The sequence below is a fragment of the Suillus subaureus genome, assembly GCF_016647635.1.
Source record: "Suillus subaureus strain MN1 chromosome Unknown BJ212scaffold_131, whole genome shotgun sequence".
NCBI classification, from domain to species: Eukaryota; Fungi; Basidiomycota; class Agaricomycetes; order Boletales; family Suillaceae; genus Suillus; species Suillus subaureus.
Window position 1 is genome coordinate 1 of NW_024538687.1, and position 22,563 is coordinate 22,563.

A 22,563-nucleotide genomic window follows, 5' to 3' on the forward strand; every position below is an offset into this window, starting at 1 on the left:
TGAGCATAGTTGTGATCTCAGAAGGAATGCCAAGGCATAAAACTTCAATGGTAGTGTCTACCTTGCATGCCAGTATGGAAGAGCTGGGGAGGTTCTCATGTTCAGTACTGAACCATGGAAGGGAACCATGTAAGAAATAAATCAACATGTATATGAGTGACTCCAGATCGTCATGACAACCAGGCACAACCCCCAGGTGATTATTGATTGACACAAATGCAGGAGTGCCAGTAAGATGTCCACCATGGCGAAATGGCATGTGGGCTTGGGTGGCAGTATTCCAGTACTCCTTGGTAATACCAAAATCAACAATAAAAACAGTTTGCTACAAATTGCCTCGACCAACAAGGGTATTTTGTAGTTTGATATCACCATGAATGTAGTTGTGTGAATGGATATGCTCCAGAGACGAGAGTTTTAGCTTAGTACAAGCTTCTCGCGTGGATCTATTAAGAACAGATACACTCAGATCGAGCACGCAGATGTGAACGTCTGATCAATATTCACCTATTAAGAACAGATACACTAAGACTAGTTAGCAAAGGTGAATATGTGTGAAAACAAAGTGTCATACCTCAGATCGAGCACGCGGATGTGAACGTCTGAGGTATCAAGTCCAATATACACTGATTAAATAGAGAAAACGGGTCTTGTTAGAGGTAAACGAGACTGAAACATACATAATGGTACACCTGGCACTGGCCAAAGCAGTCAATGGAGTCACAAGTACAAAAGGTGAATCAACATATAAGAGCGCATAAAGCACGAGTATGAGACAATAGAGTGAACATACGAGACAAGGGTATAAGGTTTGATGGCTTAGTGCGTGCTTGTTATTCCAACACTCCCCCTCAAGCTGCACGTAATCCGAGTTGCGAAGCAAAATGCTTGACCTTGGGTGATGGTAGCGCTTTCGTAAGAGTATCAGCGACCATGTCAGCAGTAGGACAGTAGATGAGTCAGAGTTTCCCTTCCTCTATGATCCAGCGGATGAAGTGAAATCTGATGTCAATATGCTTGGTGCGCGCGTGATACTGATGATCTTTGGTCAGGGCGATGGCTGATTGGTTATCGGAAAAGAGGGTGGTGGGTTCTGTGAGTGGTTTGAAGATCTGTCTGATGAAGGATCGAAGCCATAGTGCTTCTTTCGAGGCATGTGTCGCAGCGATGTACTCACTCTCCGTCGTCGAGAGTGAAATGATATCTTGGCGTTTAGACGACCAAGAGACTGCTCCTCCGTCAATCAAAAAGGCGTACCCTGAGATAGCTCTTCGATCTTCCCCCATGCTCCTGTCAGCATCTGCGTATCCTATCAGAACATTCTCAACTCCCCCGTAAGTCAGCTTCAGAGTGGTTGTTCCTAGGAGGTAGCGATAGATTCTGCGTACAGCATCCCAGTGAACTTGGCCGGGGTTGCTTGAGAAGCGAGACACAGTGGTTACTGCGTAGGAGATATCGGGGCGAGTGCCGAGAGATGCATACATGAGTGAGCCTACAGCTTCTCGGTAGGGGATATGACACATGGCAGCGTGTTCTGCACCGGTGGCTGGTGACTGTCCAGAATGAAGCTTTGTGCTGGGCTCCATGGGGTTTAATACTGGCTTGAGTTCTTCGAAATTGAAACGACGAATGATAGAATCGAGATAGGCTTTCTGGGATAGGGAAAGGGTTCTGTTGTCGCGATTCCGGGTGACTTCGATGCCTAGTAGCCAATGCAGTTCTCCTAAGTCGGTGATTTCAACGAAGGTGCGTATCTTGTCCTTCAGCTGGGTGATGAGCTCCATGGAGGACGCTGCAATGGTGCAGTCGTCGACGTGGACGACGACAACGGTTAGTTCGTCAGATGCGGAGCGTGAGAAGAACACAGCTTGGTCGACATCGCATTGAGTAAGTCCAATCTTATCCACCAATATCTCTACCAACTTCTGATACCATCTTCTTCCACTCTGCTTTAATCCATATAAAGTTTTCTTCAATCGGCAAACTTTTGTTGGGTGATCCTTCAACTCAAAACCGGGAGGTTGGCGCATATAGATGACTTTGTTACTGGTGAGTTCTCCATTCAAATATGCGCCCTTGATATCAATTTGGTGTAGTTCTAGGTCCAATCGAGCGGCGAGTGCGAGAGTCGTTCAGATAGATGGGAGGGTAGCAACTGGGGCGTACGTGTCGAAGAAATCAACACCTGGGACCTGTGAAAATCCTTGGGTGACAAGTCTTGCTTTGTGGCGAATGACGTTTCCAGTGGCATCCTTCTTCGCTTAGAAAACCCACTTGGAGCCTACAAGATTAGTGCCAGAAGGTAAGTCTGCGAGTTCCCAAGTTCCAGCTGTCTTAAGGGTAGCTAATTCTTCTCGTATACCTGCCTCCCATTGTGCCCAGTCAGGGCGACCTTTTGCCTCTGCTAGAGTGCTAGGTTCGAGGGCTTCGGCTTCTGCGATCTTTTCTCCGAGCGCCATGGCATAGTCGAGCGAGCAAGGTTCATCGTCTGAGTCCTCCAAGATGGCCATGAGGTGTTCTACTACATTCTCCCCCTCATTCAGTGTTTCTTCGGCAGTTGGGGGTAGTTGGATGCCTTTAGGTACAGTACCAGTTTCCTTGATAATATCAAGCACTCGTTGACTCGGTTTTCGGACTCGCTTAGCAACCATCTCGAGTATCGGCGAAGCTGGAAGGGTAGGGATTTTGGAAGGATTTGGGGCCTTTGGAGTTTGTGGGGTTGGTGTTGACGCATTGGGTTGTTCTTTGGGGATCTGTAGTGAAGGCGTTATAATCGCGTTAGGTGCGTCATTATCTTCCTCCCCCTCACGATGTAACAACTCAACGTGGGACGGATCCCAATAAACGTTGCGTTCAACAGAGACTGTTCGTTTGGTTGGCCAGTAAACTCTGCATCCATTCGCACTGTTTTCATCAATGCCAACCCACCATCCTTCGACGACTCGGCCACCAAGCTTACTCCCATCTTCAACACGTACCCAAACAGTGGATCCCCAGGGACGAAGTCTCCGAAGGTCAGGTTTCTTGCCTGTGGCAGCCTCGAGGGGTGTACCGCCATCAAGTGCTTTGGTAGGGGTACGATTTTTCAACCATACTGTGTGGCGAATGGCCTCTCCCCATAGGCTGCATGGGAGCCCACTGTCGTGCAACATCGCACGAACTTTCTCGAGGAGTGTGCAATTGAGTCTTTCAGCTACCCCATTATGCTGCGGGGTATCATGTACGGTGAGTTTCTGTTGCATACCGGCAGCTTTAAGATGACTGGTGAACTCTTTGCTCAGGTATTCTCCTCCTCTATCAGAGTGGAGGACCTTGATATGGGCGTCATGCTGAGTGCGGCACCAAGCTTCGAAGTCCTGATAGGCGGAGAAGGCTTCACTCTTGCGATGAAGAAGGTGGATGTAAGTCAGCCTCGTCTTGTCATCCGTAAAGCTAATATAGTAGCTTCGTCCTCCCAAGGTGGCAACAGGTGTGGGGCCCCATAAATCGGTGTGTATTTCTCCCGCAAAATCTTTTGCTCGTTCACCCTCTCAAACCTTGGCAACAGGCTTGCGTGTTGCCTTGGCATACACACAGGATTCACAGAACGTGGTCTCCCCAGAGGATAAGTCAACCTTGACACCGGAGACAAGCCCATTCTCGGCTAGTCGTCGTGCAACAGATGGGGCGATATGCCCCATGCGTTTGTGCAGCTCCATGACGGTGATAGTCTCCACCGCAGCATTTGTGCTGTTACCATCAGCTTGATGGACAACGCGATAGAGCCCACGCCCGGACTTGGGAATTTGTCCCACAACTTCCTCAGTGGGATCGCGGATTACACACGTGCCATCTGCAAAAGTGACGGAGTATCCAAGCTTGTCAAGATGTCCGATTGATACGAGGGTGTATCCAACAGCGGGGGAATAGAGGACTTCAGTGAGTGTCAGTTTTGAAACGTCTACACCATTAGGTACTTCAATGACAAGTTCTCCGATTCCAGTTGCATCAAAGCACTGCTTATTTGCAGCTGCAAAAGTCTTGGGCGGGATGGGGGTGAGAGTTTTGAACTGCTCATGATATGGCGAGATATGCCTCGTTGTGCCAGAGTCGTATAATTCGACAACAGCGCCATCTTTTTGCTCAATGGCTACCTTGGTGGCGACTTCCTCACAGCTGTCTGTGTCGCTTTCACTGTGTATGGCTGCTGGTTCCATTTCCCAGTCGCTCATATGAGGTATGTCAGTCCTCATCTGTCTCCGAAAACCAATCTTCATTAGTGCTGATGAAGTTTGACCGTTCTTCAGCATCGTCATCTGACGACTCGGTGGAAAGAAGGCTGGGGATTGAGCAGGATGAGGCAGAGTCAACTGCTAATACAGCGTCATCCTCAGAGTCTTCCTCAGCTGCTGCATTGGCAGAACCTTTGGTGCCAGCATTGCTGCCAGGGTTCTTTTCTGGTTCGGGGCAGTCAGCTTTGAAGTGTTCGCGAGATCTGCAGTTCCAGCATGGCGGGCGTTGATGCCCGCCAGTGCTCTTTCCATTCTTTGACCCTTTATTGCCACAGGAACCACCCCAGTCCACGTTGGGGCGCATCCAGTCGAAGCCATTGCTTCATTATCTCCAGAAGCACGGTTGGAGTTATTTCCTCGCGCGGAACGACTGTCCTTGCGATTTTAGCAGTTCTGACTCCTTGATGATGAGAGAGATTAGAATGTCTGGGGCTATGGTCTGGGTGGTGCTGTAGAGCTAAGCTGTAGCTAATTGTCCAGAGGCGAAGCTAGCGAGGTGGTTTGGAAGGGATTGAATGATTGTAGATCGGTAATCTTTTTCTTCAATGTCAACACCCACTGCTGATAACTCGTCCTCATTTTGCGCACAGTTTGTCTAAGAACTGGCGTACATCGCTACCGGCAGGACACTTCGACTCGAGGAACTTTGTTCGAAGGTCGGTTTGCACATACGCACCCTTCTCTGTGTACTCATGTACAATCTCTGCCCACATAGATGCGACACTATCGAGATTTCGAATGCGCAGTGCTGTGGAGTCGGGGATTCTTTGGGTGAGTAGGTGCTTTGCAAGGTTCTCATTCTTCCACCACTTTTCTAAGACAGTTACTTCTGTAGCGCTTACAGGTGAGGCTGGACGGGGACACGACCCGTCGAAGAACCTCCATAACTCCTTGGCCTTGACAGCGACTTGAAAACGCAATGAGAATATGGCCCAGTTTGTACCCTTGATATCAAGTTTGGGTACGTTTGATGGGAGGGTATCAGTGGTGACCGGAACGGCAGTGGACATTGCAGCAATGGATCGTTTTGCAGGGAAGGTGAGACGTGTAGGTTAATCTTTAGAGCTCAGGGCTCATAACCTTTTAGCTTAGTACAAGCTTCTCGCGTGGATCTATTAAGAACAGATACACTCAGATCGAGCACGCGGATGTGAACGTCTAATCAATATTCACCTATTAAGAACAGATACACTAAGACTAGTTAGCAAAGGTGAATATGTGTGAAAACAAAGTGTCATACCTCAGATCGAGCACGCGGATGTGAACGTCTGAGGTATCAAGTCCAATATACACTGATTAAATAGAGAAAATGGGTCTTGTTAGAGGTAAATGAGACTGAAACATACATAATGGTACACCTGGCACTGGCCAAAGCAGTCAATGGAGTCACAAGTACAAAAGGTGAATCAACATATAAGAGCACATAAAGCACAAGTATGAGACAATAGAGTGAACATACAAGACAAGGGTATAAGGTTTGATGGCTTAGTGCGTGCTTGTTATTCCAACAGAGAGCTGGGAAATAAATTAGCATCTGCCAATGCCAGGACCCACCATAAACCAACTTACCAATTGGTCTCCAATATTCAGGATGGTATGAAGGGTGAATTTTCGATTTTGCGCAAGGAAGAGATCATGTAAAGATGGTCCGAGGAGGTCGAGGACAAGGGTGTCAAATGTTGCCTCTCTACCAAACCACTCAACATGCAGGATCCCAGCTCCACCTTCAAGTTGCTTCAAAATGCAATATTCATGCTCCAAAGAAGATGAGTTGTTGACAAGAGGCTCGAGTTTGATGGCAAGATCATCATTGTTAATGATGTTTCATGCATGGTACACAACACCTAGTATGTGCATTGTGCACCCAATTTCAAAAAAAAACCATGTACAACAACATATTACTTACCATATGAGCCAGATCCTAGCATGTCTCCTACCCTAAATCTGCCATTGACTCGGGCAGGGACCTTGTTCATAGTACAGTAAGATATTAGAATTGTTAGACAGGAAAATGTCAGATTCCAACAGACGAGGTTGCATGCATGTTGGGGTCAAGTTGGCTGAAGCGAGTTTCATCCAGCTCAAGCCGGCTCAAGCTGCCTTTCACACATAATGGGCTTAAGGTTGGTTCACATGGCTGGCTGACGTGAACCGAACCAAAAAATTATGTGAGCCCGTCTATTACTAACCAAACTGCCGCATAACCAATAAAAGCCGAAGCCGAACCAGCCATAGCCGAGCCACCTCAGCACTAGTCATACACAAACTGAGTACAGTACTACACTTGCTTCGTCTCAACCCCTCCTCATTAACGATCCGTCAGGCGTCACCCAGTATATGCTAGTCATCGAACCATTCACACACACCAAATTTCGACCCTTACGCGTTGTTCATGACCTTGGGAACCCGACATCGGATAACGTAAGGTCTCTGATCAAAAAACAACAACACTGCAGTAATTGACAGGTAAGCAGTTCGCTATCTTGTATCAGGTGTCAGATGTGGGCGACCGGCGGAGAGATCCTTGTTGATATTAACACGCTGTGCACTGATGATTGGGAACATTGCCCATCCTTATCTCTGCTCTTGAGGCGCTGGTGTAATTTAAAAAAAAATCAATTCTCATGTTCTATGGAGAGTTGGACTCTAAGGAGGACAGTACTATCTAGTCTAGGCGACCCCCAGTGTCCCCGACGCATCTCTGGATTCGCAAATGACCTGGTGTGAGGCGTGTCTGCCGTTCTTGCCAGCCGTTTTAAACGCTTATGTGTACGAGACAACGAATATGGAAACACAGGTGTAGTTCATTTCTGTCTCCTTACATCATCGTCTCACGGAAGCAAGTAATATATTTGAACAGTACAATACATATCGCACTATTCTTGATGATCAGAGTGTGAAGAAAGAGCTCATGCTGTAGGCCTGCATCCTATCAACAGCAGTGTGGTCGTATGATGAAGCTCCGCATGATCGATGCTGCTCATGCGACATCAAGCCAGACGAGAGCTAGCAGATAGAACACCTCCGACGGACTCCACCGAGAAGTTGTAAGTATTATCAATGTCCAGTTGGTAGACGCCCACTGTGCATTGGGCGTGCACATCGGCTATGTATAACCTTACTTTTGAAGGTGCTTTTTTTATCCAATCTTGATGGATTGCCCTCCTACGCATAGCCTTGCGAGAATCAAAGTGCAGTACGTTTCTACGTTATGATTGGATGGTGCAACAGAATAGTGATCAATATGCCTCGGTGCCTCGAAGACACTATTGACTCAGCTATTCCCAGCTCTGTCTGGATCTAGGTGCCTCTTGAAGTTGCCTGTCAGTCTGCTCTCTAACGGAGCCCTGGCGGCGGTTTGTCTATGTTAGGCTAATGATCCACTGACGAGACTGATGCAGAACTGCCGAACAGTATGAGATCTGGAACATCCCTTGCTGTACCAACTGATTTTCAGCGCCTTCAAATATTTCACGCGTTTCATTAAAATCTAATATCCCCCAATCATGCCCTTTGCTTCGATCGAGGGCTTCTGATCATGGAACTGCTTCCCCATTCTAACTGTTTCATCGACAATAGTTGCTGTGATCAATCAAGATTCTCGCCCAAGGAATCGATATCCAGACGCTATAAAAGTGCTGGATGGTGGTATGTCTGCACAAACTCCATACGCTCCATCCAGATATGACCGTAGTCTCAAATGATCTCACTCTGTTGCCGATTATCGTTAATGATGATGATTCCGGTTATTTTATGGGTTCGTAGAGAGCAAGTGGAATGAAGATGGTGATGTCTCACTATTATTGGCTGGTTTTGCAGTTGTATCTTCTGCCGCGGTGATATACGATTGGGGTGAGTGAAATAATACTTTCCGAGGGTATCATTAATATTTATATGGGATTCAAGCATTAACATTTGGACGAGAGGTAGGTTGATTTCATCCGCGCAGCTGTCTCACTCAGAATGTTTTAACAGTTCGAACTGGTTTTGGTAAGCAAGGTCTTATACCAGAAGCGAACTGGATAACAGTGCAGTTGACTTGGAACAGATGCAACGCTGGTCGTTCATGACCATTCTCTATGTTTGTGTAAGTTATGTCATGAATTCAATTGACATGTTGTATTGAGTCGGCTTCAACATATGCCAGGTACGCTACATTGGAATACTATATTCTGTGTAAGTTTGCAAGGCTCACAAGTCGACACTGCACTGTACTGATAAGCCATATCTCACAATTAGGATCACCATACTATGTATGTATCTCCAGATACACCGCGCTTATTTATTCTCACTGACAGCATGTAGGGTATCTCCCAGTCTCCATAACAGACGTAGTAAGTGTTCTGCACCGATGCCTCCCATTCCTATTCAATTACTAACTGCATTCCCGCACAGGAGTGAGTGATATTTTCAGTCGCCTTTTTACATTGAACATAACGACTGCAACAGCTGTATGTTCATTTGAAGCATCGGGTCCATCAACACACATCAGTAACCTGAGTTTTCAGGCCTTTTCGTTTACTTCATGTGGGCATGGACACCTATTGTCGTCAATGCCATGCTGGGCGGTGAGCCCACCTGTGGTACCTTACTGATGCTGACTTGGCTGAAACATCATGCAAGTTATCATGACGATCCGGATATATGCCATGTATCAACACTCGAGAAAGATGCTCGTTTTTCTCGTTGTAGTCTTGCTGTCTTCCACGATCACCTCCGGTGTTATCACGGTCATGGCAAACACCGGTATTTCAGTGGGTAAGCTTTAATCATCGAAACCCTCTAGCACATAAGAATCATGGACAGATAACAGAAGAATACATCCTTTTGGGCTACCATATGTGTGTTTACACAACTGACACATACCAGATAAGTCTGGGTTACGAGAATGTGATGTCTATCGCTATATGGGAGATCCTTGCCTTTATTCTTGCAATCTGGATTGTCATAAAACACTTCCGTGAGCTGTGGCAATCTCCAACAGGATCGACCATCGGGGACTGTTTTACTGTGTTAACTAAAAGTCACGCATTTTACTTCGTAGTGTGAGTTTGGTGGTTTAGATATTATTATTTTGTTTCGCTGAAGTTCCGCATGCGTTAGCTTTGCTGCTGTAGCTTGCCTCAGCCTAGGTTCAGCGTCTTCAGACATCATGGTGCGCCAACCTGCGACTAAGCATCTGTGTCTATCCGCTTATCATCACTCCTTCAGTACACATTGTCTGTGGGAAGTGCCCTTTATTCCGCTATTCTCCAAATTGCCAAGGTGTTGCAGATGTTTGTGCTTGGCCCGCGTCTGATCCTCAGCATTCGCGAATATCACGCTAAGCTCGTGAGCAGGTCCGACGAGGGAACAGGCATGACGTCTATGTCTTTCCAGGCTGGTGGTGATGCGTCGACTGGTGGAGACGTTTAGCACAGGAAACGATCCAAATGATCAATCACGGTACTGTACTACATGGGCATATAGATTTTATCAGTCTCGTTGTGGTATTTCTTTAGGAGTTTCGTCGTGATATTTATCTAGTATTCCGGAGTGAATTGGACAACAGAATTAGGCCTAGGAAAACCACATTGCCGCCAGACAAGAAACCACCCGATTCACAATTGAAACGGTTGAGCGCTTGCATGAAATTTGAAATGATTTTGCTCCTCTTCCTTTCGAATTCACCATGCTGCGACCTTTGCGCGAGTACTGCAGTGTGGATGAACTCGTCTCAATCTCATGCAAGTCCATCCATACGGTACCAATCCTACATATACGCAAAGCTAGTCATTGAACCATTCACGCACATCAAATCTCGATCCTTACACGTTGCTCGTGACCTTGGGGACCCAATATTGGATGGCGCAAGGTTTCTGATGAAAAAAAACCAATACTATGCAGTAATTGACGGGTAAGCAGTTCGCTATCTTGTATCATGTGTCAGATGTGGGCGACCAGCGGAGAGATCCTTGTTGGTATTAACAGGCCGTGCGCTGGTGATTGGGCACACTGCCCATTCTTATCTCTGCTCCTGAGGCGCTGGTGTAATTTTTTTTAAATTCAATTTTCATGTCCTATGGAGAGTTGGACTCTAAGGAGGACAGTACTATCTAGTCTAGGCGACCCCCAGTGTTTCCAACGCATCTCTGGGTCTGCAAACGCGCTGGTGTAAGGCATACCCACCAGTCCGCCGTTCCCACCGGCCGTTTTAGATGCGCCACTCTTCGAAGGTTAGATGCCTTATGAATCATACAGTTGCTATGTGTATGAGCTAACGAATTATGGAAATACTGGTATAACTCATTTCTGCCTCCCTACACCATCGTCATGGATGCAAGTAATATATTTGAACAGTGCATATATCACACTATTCAGGCAAGTGAAATTCTTGATGATTAGAGCATGAAGAAAGAGCTCATGCCATATGCCTGCATCCCATTAACAGCAGTGTGGTCGTATGATGAAGCTCCGCATGATCGATGCGACTCGTGCAACATCAAGCCAGTCGAGAGCTTGCAGTTGGGACACCTTTGATGGATTCCACCGAGGAGTTGTAAGTATTATCAATGTCTGGTTGGTAGACGCCTACTGTGCATTGGGTGTGCACACCTGCTATATATAACCTTACTTATGAAGGTGCTTTTTGATACAATCTTGATGAATTTCCCTCCTAGTAAGCATAGCCTTGCGAGAATTATAGTGTGGTACGTTGCTACGTTATGATTGGACGGTGCAACAGAATAATGATCGATATGCCTCCGTGTGAGGAAGACGCCATTGACTCAGCTATCTGAATCTAAATACCTTTTGACAGCGTTGCCGTCAGTTTGATCTCTGATGAAGCTCTGGCAGCAGTTTGTCTACGCTAGGTTAATGATTAGGTGACCACTGATGAACATCATTTGTTTCACCGACTGATTTTCAGCGCCTTCAAATACTGTAGAGATACGCACTTAGGTTCGTATCTCTACAGTATTTCGTACAATTTATTTAAATCTAGAAATCCCCCAATCATGCACAAAGTTTGCTTTGATCGAGCTTCTGATCATGGAACTGCTTCCCTGTTCCAATTATTTCATTGACAACAGTTGCTGGGATCAATCAAGATTGTCACTCGAGGAACAGATATCCAGACTGGTCGCTATAAAAGCGCTGGATAATGGTATGTCTGCACAAATTCCATACGCCCCATTCAGACATGACCGTGGTCTCAAATGATCCCTCTTGGTTACCATTTATCAGTAGTAACAATCTTGCCAGCTATTTTATAGGTCCGTAGAGAGCAAGTAGGATGAAGATGTATCTCACCATCACTGACTGATGTTGCAGTTGTATCATTTACCACGTTGGTATACGACTGGGGTGAGCGAAATAATACTTTCCGATCGAGGGTATCATTAATAGTTATACGATATTTAAGCATTAACATTCGGACAAGAGGTAAGTTAACGTCGTCGGCGCAGCTGTCTCGCTAAGAATTTTTGAACAGTTCGAACTGATCTGGGTAAGCAAGGTTCTAATTAGAAACAGAGTGGATAATGCAGTTAATTCGGACCAGATGCAAACCTGGTCCTTCATGACAGTCCTTTATGTTTGTGTACGTTACAGTGTTATGAATACAGTTGACATGTTGTACTGAGTCGACTCCAACATATGCTAGGTGCGCTACACTGTAATACTATATTCTGTGTAGGTTTTGAGGCTAACAAGTGGTCATTGCACTGTACTAATAAGCCATATCTCACAACTAGGATCGTCATACTATGTATGTATTCTGGGTTCCAAAATACACCATATTTGTTTATTCTAACTGGCGGCATGCAGGGTTCTTCCCAGTCTCGATAACAGACGTAGTGGGTTTTCTACACTGATGCCTCCCATTCATTTGTTAACTGCACCCTCACACAGGAGTGAGTGATATTCTCAGCCGCCTTGTTATGTTGGACATACTGACTGCAACAGCTGTAAGTTCATTCGAAGTATCGAGTGCATCAATGTACATCCGTAACCTGGGTTTTTAGGCCTTAACGTTTACCTCATATGGACATGGACGCCTGTCGTTGTCAATGCTATGCTGGGTGGTGAGCTCACCTGTGGTACCTTACTACTGATATTGACTTGACTGAAATATCATGCAAGTTATCATGATGATTCGGATATATGCCATGTATCAACGATCCACAAAGATGCTCGTTTTTCTCGTTGTAGTCTTGCTGGCTTCCACGATCGCCTCCGGCGTGATCACAGTGATGGCAAACACTGGTGTTTCAGGGGGTAAGCTTTAATCATCGAAACTCTCTAGCACATAAGACTCATGGACAGATAACAGAAGAATACATCCTTTTGGGCTACCATACGTGTACTTTCACAAATTACATATACCAGATAAATCTGGGTTTCAAGAATATGATATCCACCGCGATATGGGAGATCCTCGCTTTCGTTCTTGTAGTCTGGATCGTCATAAAACACTTCCGTGAGCTGCGACAAACTTCGACAGGATCGACCATTAGGGACTGTTTTACGGTATTAACCGAAAGTCACACATTTTACTTTGTAGCGTGAGTTTGATGGATTGGATTCTATCATCTTGTTTTGCTGATGTTCCGCATGTGTTAGCTTTGCTGTTGTAGCTTGCTTCACCCTACTAGGCTCGCTGTCTACAAATATCATAGTACGCCAACCTGCGACTGAGCATTTGCGTCCTTCTGCTCATCATCATTTATACAGTACTCATCATCTGTGGGATCGGCTCTTTATTCCGCTGTTCTCCAAATTGCCCAGGTATTGCAGATGTTTGTGCTGGGGCCACGTCTGATCCTCAGCGTTCGCGAATATCACGCTAAGCTCGTGGCCATGTCCGACGAGGGAACAGGCATGACGTCTATGTCTTTCCAGGCCGGTGGTGATACGTCGACTGGCGGAGATGTTTAGCACAGGAAACGATCCAAATGATCAACTACGGTACTGTACTACATATAGATTTTATCAGTCTCTTTGTGGTATTTCTTCAGGAGTTTCGTCGTGATATTGATTTAGTGTCCCGGAATGAATTGGACAACAGAATTACTAGGTCTAAGAAATGGGGATGGGCAACGCCTGCAAACAAAGAGGAAAACCGCATTGCCGCCAGACAAGAAACCACCCGATTCACAATTGAAACGGTTAAGCGCTTGCATGAAATTTGAAGTGATTTTGCTACTTTTCCTTTCGAATTCACCATGCTGCGACCTTTGCGCAAGTACTGCAGTGTGAATGGATTCGTCTCACTCTCATGCAAGTCCCTCCATACGGTACCAATCTTATATATATATGCAAATCGCCCTATTCATTCCATTACCTTCCCAATTATTATACCCTCAATACCCGTTTTCTCATGGGTCCTCATGTTCTGCTTAAACTAATTTCTACCCCGCCCTGCAGTTCACGTCGTCCTCCCCTCAATCCAAAGCCTTTGGCTATGAAAACTGCATTGGTGTATTCGCTCAAACAGTCCTTCCCTGCGCAGCACCTCGGTACGAAATCATACATGGCCTCACACCCGGATCTGTAGGTAGCATAGGTCACATCGATGACCTCTTTGGCGTGGATGGCTACAAACGCACTTTTGCGAGCTCACTCCTCGTATTTGGCGCTTTCCGCAGTTTGCACGCTGCATGGGCCGCCCTCGAAGCACCACTCATCATTGCCTTGTAGCCACAGTACGCGAAATGGGCTTGGGCTCACGCCGCGGCCCTCTATTGGAGCACCATGTACCTGAGCCACCACTACCTCATTGATGTGTGGTGCGTGTCTTGCCACTGCCTGTTTTGACTTTTTCGTGCCCGAGGAGTTGCGCAATGAGAGCGTTAATCCTTCCGGAGACAAACACGAGAGAGGAGGGTTGGAGTCTCATTGTTCGTGCAAGGCTCGTGTTCCCGTCTGAAAGCAGGAGGTAGTGCGTTGGATTGATCGTTTTCTTGCGTATACCCGGGTTTTGGTTGCTGGATTCTTGCGCGACTCTACGTCTGCATTACAGGTAATTGCTGTCAATACTGGCACCCTTCTAAACCTCGGTAGACATTCATTCCAGCTCAAGTTCGATTGCGGATCGACTACTCCAATTCGTTTTGCAATACGTCAAGGAATAGTGTCTGCCTGCGCGTCCTAAACGCCTAGAATGAGCCAAGGCTTCAACGATACATCAAAGCTGAGTAGATACGCACCCGACGAATACGCGTGTCGAGTGGTTCACTGTACTGGATGTAGTGTGGTGTGGTGTAATCCATGCCGTTACGCTATCTGGTGGCTCTTGGAGACGGAGAAGAACGCGCCAGCGTACAATATAAAACCAACGCGATCCCGATGACCATAACCGTGTCCGTATATACAAAGACACCTATGGGGTGTCTGCATCTCCAACTCTTCATCTCTTTAGTCACACTGTGAGATTATGCGAGTCGGGACAGCTGATAGCACTGATGACGAATGCGTCAGTCCTGAGGCACGATCCCTGGTTTTTGATTCCGGAATGGTATAAGTCTATATCACTTACATAAAGGATTCAGAGTCGGGATCATTTCTCACTTTCGAGGTAGCGCAGAATTGTCGTGGCATGGGTGTATGCGCTCGTTCGGAAAGAATGGCAAGGCCGAGGAGGGTAAATGGACCGGACTCCTGCATGTTCAACATCAACGTCAATATGAAAGACCATCGTTGTAACAGACGGGTGGAAATACATACATACATCAGGGCTGATGAGAGCTGGGGAGGAGCTAGAGGGTGCAGGGTCCGTGTTCCCACTTGAAATGCGATACACCGACAGTATATGTACTTTATCGGTATCAATATCGTGCGGCCGTGATCTCCAGATTGCTGTTGTTGTAACGCGCATTCGATAGAGCTGGTTCATTGTGCGACGATCGATGCGTGTGATAGCGTTTTGTTGGCTCTGCAACTCTTGGCACCGGCCCAGGGCTCATTGGAATCTGGGTGACGAGCAGGATCTGATAGTAAGACATCTGATGAAAGTAGAGAATTCGAAGAACGCACCGGGACCTAGCCATTAAAAAAACCAACACAATCCCGGTATATTCCATTGCTGCGCTTGCCCTTGTTTGATGTCGGAGTCTGCATGAACAGAGGAGCGCTGGTCATGGCACTGTGTCGCAGGAAGAATCCTGCAGAACTTGAACTCCAAGATATCACAAGGAAAGAGCCTCGAGTTCTAACGAACAAGCCTCCTCGTATCCGCATATATGGTTTGCATGCAATGAAGACTCGGCTACTATAAAGAACCGTTTTTGTTAGGCAGCAAAGAATGGATGGGCTATGCATGACAAATTGAGTATTGAGGTTCGATACGAAGAACTCGTACCTTACCAATGTTGGTATTAATCTCGACCACTAGGTATCGGTCGTTCAGCATCTTGTTATGCATATGTAGATGAGTAAGGAGGCGAATTCCATCTGGGGACCCCACCGGGCAGGGACTATTAAGTGTGGGTCTCTCAGGGTTGCTCAGCTTGTCCTTCATGGAGCTTTACCATTCGTAGCTCCACAAAGAACATATTGAGCACCGCTGCTGGCCCTGCTCGGCTCCACCATAATGACCTGAATGGATGTATTCCAGAGTCAGTTAATCGCTCAGCCAACTTGAACCTGCCGCTCACCCTCGGTGTGTCACTTGGTTTGAGAGGCATAAAATTTGAAATGACTTTGTTCCCACGGGACTTTACTATGCTCAATCAACGCGCTAGTTGCTGGAGCGAATAGACTGACTTGACAAGTCGTCTTCATCTTCTGACACTCACTAAGCTCTATGTACACAAATTCACCCTGAAAGACTCGATTTACATTCTTCACATACATTCTACCCTCTTCTGGCTTACTCTCGTGTAAGTCCATTCCCCTCAAAACTAGCCATGCACCCTCCGACAATGGAGGGAGGTTGCTGTGGGCCTACACAATGTATGGTGTAGGCTGCAGTTGTCCAGCGAGGAAGCCCACAGTACATGCTGGTCATTATTGGCATCAAGAAAGTCGTCCGTTCTCTTTGGGGGCTCGTTATGCCATGTTCTGTATAAGGTTTAGTCACGACGTTTGTCTTGAACGGCGTCTATCGCTATCCGTAATACCAGTGGACACTCTTTTTCCTGGGTTACCTAACTCCCGGTGTCTCTTGCTGGTCCGCTTGGGCTTGTCCTCCTCGTCCTGAAGCTTGCGCTACGTGAGTCGTTCGCGTTAAGCTTTTGATGAGTTTTTTTTTGAATAAGCCATCGATGACATAGACTGTATGTCTGGCCTTGCATTCGCCTCCCATGGCTCCGGCGTTGTTGCTGCGCTTCAACAGGTTGGGTTAAATATGAATTACACCCAGGTTGCATTTATTCCACAAGTACAGCCGCGACAACATCCCCATACTCATGCAGATCTAGAACTTAAATTTAGCGCTAGGTATATTTGCTAGTTTGGCTGGTCTCAACGCCGTGCGCCGATCACGCGGCCCTCAGCTAGTCACATAAGGGCACCTCCAAACGCTTGCCAACCCTGTGAACGAATGGTCGCCTGTGATGTGGTGGGACCACAAGCAGGACGGACTGTATTGTCATGCTGGTAGGGTAATTGTATGGTCACGAGGATGATGTATTAAAGGTTTCGAACAGGGACGATCGACCATCTACTGCTGGATGTGAAGATGGATTGTGTTTATGCTGGTTCCGGTTTCGGGTCTCCCTCGTGAGAAGTCACCCACTTTGAAAAGACACTACTCAATGTATCTTTGTGTACAGATCTACATACATAGGAGCTAAACCCATACCTGCCGGACTGACTATGTGTTGATGGTGTGCACGGCCGGCCACGCAGTAGAAAGAGTCATTTGTGATTTTCATGCGGTCTGCAAGATGCACTGCAATCTCTCGTAGGCAAACCAATGGAAGTATTAGATATCATATTGCCACTGCATGGTTGACAGTCTTTTCAGTTTTTGGTTTGGTTTTGGTCTTGGATATTCTTTGGGTTAATTTGCTCGCGCAGTATTTAAACAGGACTAGGCTGTAGAAATGGATGGAGGCCCTTCGCGTTTGCCGATACTAACATCTTATACAGGCCTTCCTCGCATCGTCATCTTCATATAGGACTCGTATTTTCTCTCGCTGCGCAAGTTATTTAGTACGAAGCTACATAGCATTTGGATTTTTTGGTTTCACACACATTGTCGCTCCCAAATTCACATCTCTTAGGCCCCCTTCGGAACTCAAATTAAATGAAACCTTCCCAAAAACCGCGCATGTACACAAAACCATTATATTCGGCAGGACACGGCAAAAGGCTCTACTCAGCTTTAATTACATCGAGTTGGATACTTTTTATTGCATATACCCTCGTTTCACTGGGTTTGTGGTTGCTAGATTATTCTGTCTCCTGCTTGGTATTTGCTGCTCTACATCACCATTACCTGAGCGGTACTCAAGTGCTTATTAATATCATTTTCAATCTCAAAGCTCATCGCACGATACCTACATCCCCAACTCTCCAGTCACTGGGCAAAGCATTAATATTGCCGGGGAGTATACTGCGGGCTGCCATCATGATTTACAACTTTCCTCGACATCAATCATACAGTGTACAAGTTTCTGGCTATCCCTCAGGACTCAGTACCAGCGCCCTCTTCGACATACACTACCCTTGCGTCTTCCATCTTCGCCTTCGTCCCCTCAGTCTCTGTCCCCTCTTCTTCTAATGTGAGTAACGTCCCGGTGTTCGTGGTACAGGGCATCTGTGTTAAAACGACACTCGTGAAGACCCCACATGACTGGTCGAGATCAAATGATTCCTTCCAGCATACGCGATATGCAAAGGTAACGATAACTAGGAGGTCGCAGATGATGAGACTGAGTGCAGTCTGATTCCATCAGATATTGCATACACCGAAGCATGCACAGTACTTACCTTGACGTGTGCGAGGATGATCGTGATCTTACCCATGTTGTGGACCTTAAGGAGGATTATAGAGTAAGGGATGGTGATAGCTGTGTTTAGAAGCGATGCGCTGAAAGCGGAAAGAACCAGCATCTTTGTGCTCTGCGAAAGCCCTACATTTCTCCAGAGATATAGTGGTGCAGCAACGAGGGAAATATCCGCGGTGGCGTCCGCTGCAAAACCCAAATGTTATTTGAGGTCCATATCGTGATGCTAACAGCGCAATAAAGCACAAAGTATAGAGGTACTGACTGATGAGAAGCGAGAGCGCCATCGACTTGCCCATGTGACAGGAATGGAGTGCGCACATGGTGATCCTATGAGCGAGGAGCGCGGCCCACATGCATGCGAAGGAAACTCCAATGAGATAGGTGATCTGCCTGTGATCCTTGAAGCTTGAGTGGTTGGTGATGCGGATGATGGAGAAAATGACGCTCATGCGTGCAGCCCTATCCCAGTGAGTCGGAAATCTGAATGTTACTGGGAGAGTCATAATACGTACCATTGGACACAGGTGAAAGCCACTGTGAGGATCCAGGCTTGGATTGATATGAACATGCAATCAGTATTAGAGTATAAAGTTGGTGCTCACAAGTTGCCCTTTGACTGTTGAGCCAGATACATGCCAGGCAAACAGCTAAGTAGGGGGATATGGTCAGCTTGCTGATCAAGGCAGTGCAGAAGAAAAAATCACCGTCTCCGATCAGTGCAGATGCCGCCCATGCATCCTCCCACCACAGGTGACGCATCCAGGCTCTATAAGCGAGCCTGAAGATGGTACAGAGGATGGCAATACTATGCGATACCAATGCCACGGCTTTCCAGCGATCATTAACATAAGATTATAAAATACTGGCAATTCTCAACTCACCGCTCAGTCGGGATGAGTAGAATAATGCTACCATCAGATGAAGTAGCTTTGGATGCAAACCATGAAATTTAAAGACTGATTATCATATGTACTTAAGTATGTGATGCAGGTCCCAGGAGGACCCTTTGTAACTTACGTGCTTCCGTGATTTGTCTGCTGGAATGACAACCTGCATGCAGGGCCGCATGCGCAGACAGACCTGACTGGCAAAGACTCACAGAATGTATGTTATCGAATCGGTCATGGAGGACGGCGTTCTTCCTCTCTCTCACATCGACTGCAGCAGGAAAGACTACTTACAAACAGGCCTTGAAGCTTGATCAGCCTGAGAGGGACCAGGACCACATACGCAGAGAGTATCACCTTATGGATAATGGTCAGAAGATAGTGTCCTGGGATGATTTCGGCATCGGGAAAAACCCAAAATCGTGGAAGCCATAGTGACGGTGCTTTGTAGCCATTTTAGCGACATGTGGGCACTGGAGCAATATATATACTAGCCGCAGCTTAAGAATTAAGCTCAAGATGGAGTCGAATGGACTTCACGCAAATCACCTCCGAGTCACTACACCGTGACGGTACCCGGAATCCCCCGGCTGACGTTGTCGAGGTATCTTTCTTATTCTGACATCCACACGCTGAGCGCTGAGCATGGGCGCCACACTGCGCTCAAAATGTGGGGTATGAGGTTAATGTTGAAGTTTAGCTCGAATGAGAAAAAGAATCTCTTTGCCATCCTTGTGCCATCCAGGGACACTCTGCACAATGCAGTAGCATTTCTGGAACTCAAGTATTGATGCTCATTGTATTGTTGGCCACCGTCAGCCCCTGGTCATCATATGTAGATCCTGAATGTACCTTCAATGAAGTGGTATCGAATCGCCGTTTTAAAGAAAATGATAAGAAGGCTCAATAGAATTAAAAAAGCTCTCTGATGCTGTAATCAGCGATGTAGTCTTTATCCTAAAGTTGTACATAAACCGGTCGGCGGTCATACTTACTCCTCGAAGGGACAATACAAATAGTGTGCATGTAGCATAATTGATGGTTTGAGCGCCATAGGTGCACTTTAGGCTCGATGTCACCGGCGACAGATCGTGTGACGGGCTTGATCAATTATCACATCTCGTTATCATCCAGTGAGCTGATCGGTATTACCACTCAGTACTAGATGATTAGGGAAGAACACACCGTGCCGCGCTGAAAAATAATTGACGCAGCGGTCAAAGTTGAGTTCATTACCGCCAAGTTACGAGCCTCCGCTACAGTAGGTCGAAGGAAACCAGTGATTCGTCGCTTTGTATGCGTGAACTAGCAGTAATTTGTCCTAAGGTGAGTACATGATAGCAACGGCTCAAATTTCAAATGCCACAAACGGAATTTACCGATTTCAATGTAAAACTACAAGTCGTAGGAGAAATGGTGACGCAACAAATTCCTTCAAGACCTGAAAGCCCATCGTTCCTGGGAAGTGTTCGAGCTCTCCGATGCCAATCGAGCCCTGCATGAAGGAGAGTGCAGCATCAATTTCAGCCTGAGCAAGTCGACTGGTAGGCACGAGGTGTGCTTGTTTCCACTGCAAATTTTCCAAAACCTCATGAACATGTATAGCGAGATTTGTTGACTTCATGCTCAGAACACCATTGTCTGAACCTGGCAAATTCGCCCTCGTCGTTGTCACCAGGGCTGGAAGGGCTTCAATGCGTTCGCCGACCAGTGCAGAGTGGCATGCGCACACTCGTGACTTTGTGTTTGCTGTCGTGCATCGGTCTGAGTAGCAGTAGCGAGAACGAAAGGGAATGTTTACTGTATTGAAGCAGGTTTGTTTTTGGGTGGAAGCCCTGAAGGGACGACCCGGCCCCAATAGCGGCCCCAACCTGTGCGAGCGAGAGCCGAGGTGAGCTGTGATTCCTAAGGCGGTAGGAGTGAGAACGACGCAGCGAAGTGAACCTCAGATTTCAAATTGTAGGAGCCGCAGGGGGACGCTTTGATGTAAGGAAAGCGGCGTTGGAAAGAAGAGGTAGCAGCTTGGAGGCATTCGCGTGAGCAATGTTGCAGGAATCCGGGTAAGCAACATTGCAGGCATCTACACGAGCAAAAGGGCGGGCCTTCCATCAGCTGGTTGGATTGTGCTACAGAGCGCCCTGTAGCACTATAGTGAATTACATTTCCCTGATGCCACTCAAGGCAAAGGTATGGGCATTTGCATGAGCACAAGTGCGGGCATCCACATGAGCAAGGTGCGGGTAAGAACAATGGGAGAGATAAGGTAAAAACTAATATACTAGGCAATCTACTCCACATTGAGGTGAATAAGCAGATAGTTCCCTCCCCTTATCAGGTTTCCTGCCCTGATGAGCGAGAAAACCCGACAAGTTTGCAACAGAAAACTTCCTGGATGAGTAAACTTGAGAGGGCAGCGCAGAAGCGCTTTCAGATGCCCCCTACCCATGGCCAGCTTCCTTGTCGGACTTGTCTTCATTGCATGCGGATGCATGCAAGGATTTAGGCCCTCAGAGCTCACCGGTTTGCCAAGTAGGCGAAGATAACCTAGAAAATAGAAATCAGGCAAAATAAAAATTCGGGGAATCACCTAGGGTCACGAAAATTTCGAAGAGAAGGAAGATTAATAAATAAAAAGTAGAAGGCAGCAGGCAGGTTTGAGCCTGCCAGAGCATGACGTGAGCACTGCATGGTGCGGAGACAAGAGAGGCCATGTGCTGCACTGCTGCTGCCACAAAGTCCTGATTCCAACTCTACGCTCGTCCCTCGCTTCGGGGTAGACTATTAACCTTCCAAAAGAATGTCCCCCGCCTCTCCTGGGTAGAATTGAAAGGGAAAACCCTGTCCAAGGTATCAGTATACGTGAATATCCCAGCGAGGGTAACATTCGAGATCCCAATGTACAAGCCCCTGAGCTGCGTCAACAAGAGAAATGCCCCACTCGAGATGGCCATGACTGCTCAGATATTCATGCCACTTATCGTTCATTGCCAGGGTAAAGATGAGTCGGGCATAGCAGCAGTCTCGATTGCAGGAGGAAGAAGCGCCGGACCGATTATTGCCGTAGACTGTTGGGTCATAATTTAGACGTGCGACAGCTAAAATAGCACAAGGAAGCTCGTACTGGGGTGTTGCATCTACACCCTGTTGCATCGAGCCAATTGTGATGGAAAATATTTCTTCGCGAGTGTTAGAAACAGCTCCCAGTGCAGCATGTCGAACTTGAGAAGGTCTGGTGGGGACAATACAGCGGATAAGTGCCGTGACGTAGGAATACTGCTTGGTAGAGCTTCCTAGTCTGTGCGTGGCACTTAGCGCAAACAGAGCATCGCCTACTGTTTCGTCATCTGCTTTGTTGTCAGTTTCTCCTGCTGAGTAGCCGACGAACCAGTCAAATTCTTCACAGCTGGGCACGAGTCCGCCACTGTGACACCATCGTAGACCACCATCCTAAACCAAGCCTCCATCACC

The 22,563-nt window shown here is 46.9% G+C and overlaps 4 protein-coding genes across 4 annotated transcripts; 1 reads left to right on the plus strand and 3 right to left on the minus strand.

Annotated features, from left to right (window-relative positions):
* Window positions 1-112: 112 nt before the first annotated feature.
* Window positions 113-415, minus strand: BJ212DRAFT_1252848 (kinase-like domain-containing protein; the record flags this gene model as incomplete). Its single annotated transcript, XM_041329730.1, has 2 exons — window positions 113-325; window positions 347-415. Coding segments are annotated over 2 exons (282 nt in total), but the record flags the coding sequence as incomplete, so codon positions are not given.
* Window positions 416-5,798: 5,383 nt separating this feature from the next.
* On the minus strand, window positions 5,799-6,083 carry BJ212DRAFT_1287828 (uncharacterized protein; the record flags this gene model as incomplete). The annotated part of the gene is made up of 1 exon (XM_041332010.1): window positions 5,799-6,083. A coding segment is annotated over one exon (285 nt), but the record flags the coding sequence as incomplete, so codon positions are not given.
* Window positions 6,084-13,579: 7,496 nt separating this feature from the next.
* On the plus strand, window positions 13,580-14,127 carry BJ212DRAFT_1401353 (uncharacterized protein). The gene has a single exon (XM_041337330.1). The coding sequence runs from the start codon at window positions 13,828-13,830 to the stop codon at window positions 14,014-14,016; it is 189 nt and encodes a 62-aa protein (XP_041185789.1). The 5' UTR covers window positions 13,580-13,827; the 3' UTR covers window positions 14,017-14,127.
* Window positions 14,128-20,833: 6,706 nt separating this feature from the next.
* BJ212DRAFT_144574 (uncharacterized protein) lies at window positions 20,834-21,548 on the minus strand. Its single transcript, XM_041338149.1, has 2 exons — window positions 20,897-21,548; window positions 20,834-20,844 (listed from the first exon to the last, which is right to left on the minus strand). The coding sequence occupies exon 1, from the start codon at window positions 21,391-21,393 to the stop codon at window positions 21,001-21,003; it is 393 nt and encodes a 130-aa protein (XP_041185790.1). The 5' UTR covers window positions 21,394-21,548; the 3' UTR covers window positions 20,834-20,844; window positions 20,897-21,000.
* Window positions 21,549-22,563: the final 1,015 nt, after the last annotated feature.

What these genes read in the sequence shown, in the direction of transcription:
- BJ212DRAFT_1401353 (XM_041337330.1), top strand. Translation starts at nt 13,828, where the DNA reads ATGACCTCTTTGGCGTGGATGGCTACAAACGCACTTTTGCGAGCTCAC.
- BJ212DRAFT_144574 (XM_041338149.1), bottom strand. Translation starts at nt 21,393, where the DNA reads ATGTGGAGTAGATTGCCTAGTATATTAGTTTTTACCTTATCTCTCCCA.